This window comes from Poecilia latipinna, unplaced genomic scaffold (genome assembly GCF_001443285.1).
Source record: "Poecilia latipinna isolate Pla-1442-1.1 unplaced genomic scaffold, P_latipinna-1.0 Scaffold738, whole genome shotgun sequence".
Lineage (NCBI taxonomy): Eukaryota > Metazoa > Chordata > Actinopteri > Cyprinodontiformes > Poeciliidae > Poecilia > Poecilia latipinna.
This window is the reverse complement of record NW_015113354.1, coordinates 145,806-150,780: the sequence shown is the minus strand read 5'-3', so window position 1 is coordinate 150,780 and position 4,975 is coordinate 145,806. Positions and strand designations below refer to the sequence as shown.

Here is a 4,975-nt window from a genome sequence, read left to right as displayed (position 1 = left end):
TAATGAAACAATGAACGTACCTCTGGTCACTGTGTGATCCTGTGAGCACTTCTATAGCTCTGTGTCCGGTTGCTGCCGAACCAACACCTCGTTCGGTGTTGTAGTGGTTTCACATTCGGTACCAGATCCATTAGCAATTCCAGCGGCAATAGCTCGTTTTTTTAAAGTCATTATGAGTTTTGGCGCATCACAAACAGCATTTTTTAGGTAGTAGGAAAATTGCAACATATTTAGGCCAACATCAGTTAGTCCTGGATCCTTTTAACAGTTCAGAACTATAAACTATGGAAAATTACTAATTAGTGAAAAAAACCCAGGAAGAACTGTGACAAACTGCGGCATTTTATTATAAAACCATTTTACGATAAACAGGCAGATTTATATTAGGCATTAGTTGCTTATTTATTGTTTACCTATTCGTCTTACCAGAACTTTGTTTTTATCGATAAGTTTTGTCTTTAACCTCCATTGGTTGAACAGAGGAATTTATTGCAGCGCCTTGTACATAAATAATGATCTGAATATGAATATGACGTTCTTTCTGATCGTACTCAGAGTTGGGTAGTAACTAGTTACATTTACTTGAGTAAAGTTCATTTTTGTCTCTGTCCACCTCCCAGTGCACAGAGACAAAAACTTCACCAGACTCAGACATACATCTGTGGTTTTTGTTTTTTTAAGTTTTTCACTGAAAGAAACGGATTTGGAAAGAAAATATATTTGCCTGTTATTTTTTGTTATTTGTATGAGTTGTTATTTTTCTCTCTAACATCCCCAAATTCCCACTTATTTTGGTCCATCTGATGTAATTTCTAAATATTAAATGATTGATAATTTGATTAGTTACTCAGTACTTGGGTAAACATTTTACCAAATACTTTTTTACTTGAATAATTTTAGTTTTTGCTTGAGTACATTTTTTGGTACCCCCCTCTGCTCGTACTCATGGTGTAGATGAAAACAGCGGTGATGTGGGATGAAGAGCGGACAAAGAGTCATCATCATGCGTCACCCCAACGCCCCCCAGAGAGCCCGGCGTTTTGTTACGAGCCCGGCAAGTGAAGCACAACGGAACCAGAACTGCTTAACGATGGCCTTCGTACATATGGACCCTTTTAGGAGCGCTGCAAGCCGTAACACAGGCTTTGCTTTTCTCATCAGTTGGGTCAGTTGGTAGGAAGTGACTGGCTTTGTCGTTCTCCCCGGCACAGTATTATTCTTTGCTCCTTTTTCCTAACAATACCACAAGATAGCCTGATGTAATGTAAAAACGGCTCAAATTGGACCTTTAAAACTCTCTAACCTCTGCGTAAACCTCCCGTCTCAGAGGCCAACACTCCAGGCGGATGCCCAGAAAGAAAGTGAAAAGACCCACTTTAAATGAAGCCATCAACGTGGCAAGAAGAGGGACGAGAAAGGGCTTTTATGATTTCCTTTGAAAAATTGATTCCAATTTATAAGGGTGTCATATACAGTTTCCTCTCTTAATACTAAATCTTTCAGGCAGAAGCTTTTAAAACTTCAAATGCAGCCAAGATCGGCTTTCACGTGCCATGCTAGAGCCTGTATAGCTTTCCTTCCTGTTCGGCTAGGCGTCGCCGACCTGTTTCATGGATGAGGTGGAGCTTTTTTCATTCTTCCAGGGAAGAAATCAGAAGAGCAGCCCGTAATAAAAACACCACACATGCTGCCTGGCTTTCCCATCAGCCCTCTCTTTACGCACCTCATTGTCACTTCCTAACAGGCTCTTACTCCTTGAAATGCCGAGATGTGATGATCATAACATTTGGTTGGTTTTCCTTTACTTTAAGGTAAATGTGAACCCAACAGGCTGTTAAAATCTGCACTGTTACCTTGATAATGTTCAGTTTCCTTCAATACCAGGGCTGTGAAAAGTACTTGCCCCAGTAGGGTCTTCATTTCCACTACAAAGCTCATTTTTAGCTTTTTTAAAAATAAAGACACTTAGCTAGTTTACTTGAAATAAATTTTTCCAGATAAATCCTAAACCACTAATTTACTTCCCTGTTTTGTAAACTCACAGTCGAATAAAGTACATCTATGCTGACGTTTTGGTTGCTGACTGTTTTAAATGTCTACCACACTGCAGGTAATAGCGGAGCTAATTTATAGCTTAGAGCTTTGGCTGTTCTGTAAAGTTTGACATGTGTTGAAGTTTTGGTTATTTACTGTTAATTAACTCTTCAAGTAGTTGGATGTTTATACTAATGCTCTTATTTTGAAGTGGAAGAAGACTATTTACACAGCAGTTTCTTCCTGTATTTTCTCTCTTTCTCCCATCCCATCACTTTATTTCAAACAAAAACAACATACAAGAAAACATAAAAAAAGACCAAGATATAAACATAGATACTATGTCCAGTAGCGTATTTGTGCACATATACTATGATAGTATATGTTATAAATCTGATCTTATTATACTAAGATTTTGCTACAAAAAGATATTGGCCACAGCTAATTTTTAGCTTCATAGGACTTAATGGGAGGACAGTCCAGCTCCTCTTTCATCCAGCTCAATTCATTAAGTTTATTCATATTAATTTACAAAGTTTTTATAACTTAATTCATTAAGTTTAACATGACAAATTTAAGTCACTCTTACTCAATTTTTTTTCCTAATAATTCAAATCTCTTTGACCTAATTCTACAGAAAGTCAACTCAAACGTTTAAGTTGAGTTGACTAAAAAACTATATGTAATTTTGATAATGTAATACAAAATTACATTATCACAGCTATAACTTAAATTATTGTAAATGCATGTTTTAACATGTTTAGTTTCTCAAATATCCTGTACAGTGAAAAATTAAAATGTAGTAGAACCAACTTAATTTAATTGCTTCAACTGGTAACAAGTAATTCAATTACATTGAGACAACTTAATTTATTAAGCTGGTATTAAGTTGGTTCAAGTTAACTGAATTGCTTCAATTGTGTAACAAATAATTCAATTAAGTTGAACCAGCTTAAAAAAGTAAGATGGTTTAACTTAATATATTGAGTTGGAAAGATCTCAATTTACTAAGTTAAACTTAATGAATTAGGTTGGGTAAACTTAATTGAATTACTTGTTACCAATTGAAGCAATTCAATTAAGTGAAGCCAACTTAATTAATTAGGTTGGGTAAACTTAATTGGATAACTTGTTATCAATTGAAGCAATTCAATTAAGTTGATTTAACCAATTTATTTTTAGAGTGTAGACACTTTTTATGTCTTTTTTATTATTTAGAAATACCAATAATCAACCCAGTATTTGAGGGTGCCTGTTCTATACATCTTCAGGAACGTATTGGCGATGCCTCTGATCACACCTCTGAAGACAGACGGCTGCATCTGTGGCTCTGCTGCTGGTTCTGAAACCAGCTGGCTTTCTCCTTGGGTTTCCTCTGCAGATGTCTCCTGGTTCTGATCTGACCTCTGTTTCTGCTCAGAAACAAGCTGGCTTTTTTCGTGGGTTTCCCCTTCAGATGGTTGCTGCTTCTGCTGCTGCTGGTTCTGATCTTCAGGCTCAGACGGTCCAGCTGAAGCGTTCTCTGTTGGAGCCTTCACACTGGCTGGACTGTTTCCTGAATTGTCTGGAAGCTTCCTGGTTTCTTCTTGAAGCCCCAGCGGACTCTTCATCGCTCGGAGAAACTTTTTGTCAGTTTCCTCGAGTTTCCTTGACTCGTCGTTCTCCTGCTGCTCCGTCAGGAACACGCATTTCCTTTTCGTGCCTTTCAAATCAGCCAGGAGATCTTGAAAGTTCTGGACTTGTTCCTCCAGAGCCTGATAATGGAGTTTGTATTCCTCCTCTTTGTCTCTCAGCAGTCTGGTCAGAAGTTGCACTTTGATTTCCAAAGCCTCGTTTTTCTCCAGCAGGAAGGCATTTACGTTGACTGAGATCTGCAAATCCTGGGCTTCCTGCTGAAGCTCTACGTCTTGTTCAAATGCAACTTGTGTGCTTTGCACAAGTTGAGTCTCCGGAGCCTTGTTTTCGTTAAGAAGAGACTGTTCCTCAGACTGTTCCTCAGAGACTGTGTCGGTTTCATTCAGGATGACGCGCAGTTTCAGTGTCTGTTGAGCTACGGTCTGGTCATGGAGTTGTATGATCTCCTCGTACTCAGAAGGAGAAGGCTTTCTGTTCTCACTCATTGTTGCTCCTTTCTGTCTCGACAAATCCAATAAAAGTTCAATGTTTTTCTTTGTTAGGAAACGCCTTTTTGTCTTCAAAAACGTTTATTTTCAATCTCTTGCTCAGAAATGATCTACTTGATCTCTGGGTAATGATTCTTACTGTAGAATTAAGGAATGCAGCTTTGTGATGTCACAGATAAGAGTGTGATGTCACAAACTGCCATTGCCTCAGCAGAACAACTGCAACAAACCGCTTAAGTTTGAATAAAAGCAATTTGCATTTTCTATTTCAAATTGTGAAATAAAAAACAGAACGATAAAATGCAAATAAAAATGTTAGAAACCAATCAGTTTTATGTAACATTTTTACTAGTTATCAATGAAAATATCAATTGTTTTGGAGCTACATTTTCTGAAGATCAGGAGCCTTATGTGTAAAAGAGTGCACAGCTTTCACTCTAAAAATTGGTGTTCGTACAAATTTAGAAAAGTGGTGCACAAAAAAATCCAGATGTATGAAGCCGCTGCTCACCTTTCCTTTATGCATCCCAATTTGCGCAGAGCTCAGCTGCTGTAAATCAGGCTGCCGCCACGCATCCTCGTAACCATGGCAACGGTCCTTGCTTGTAGCAGTACAAGTATTTCTAATCATTGTATATTTTATTTAAAAGGTGGTTTTAAATAACTGTAGTACAAATGTTTCATATAAAATTAGTATAACATTTTTAGTTGTATTTTAGTTTGTTTTTTTCTAGTTTCACAATCTGAATATATTATTGTTTAGGCATCTATTAACGATATCTAAAGGACAAAAATGAGTCTGCTTTCCTCCTCTTTGT

At 37.4% G+C, this 4,975-nt stretch overlaps 1 protein-coding gene across 1 annotated transcript; it reads right to left on the bottom strand.

Moving 5' to 3' along the window:
• Positions 1-3,224: 3,224 nt before the first annotated feature.
• Positions 3,225-4,727, bottom strand: LOC106955476 (uncharacterized). The gene is made up of 3 exons (XM_015045685.1): positions 4,669-4,727; positions 3,507-4,376; positions 3,225-3,431 (listed from the first exon to the last, which is right to left on the bottom strand). Exons 2-3 carry the CDS (start codon positions 4,152-4,154, stop codon positions 3,249-3,251), a joined length of 831 nt encoding a protein of 276 aa, XP_014901171.1. The 5' UTR covers positions 4,155-4,376; positions 4,669-4,727; the 3' UTR covers positions 3,225-3,248.
• Positions 4,728-4,975: the final 248 nt, after the last annotated feature.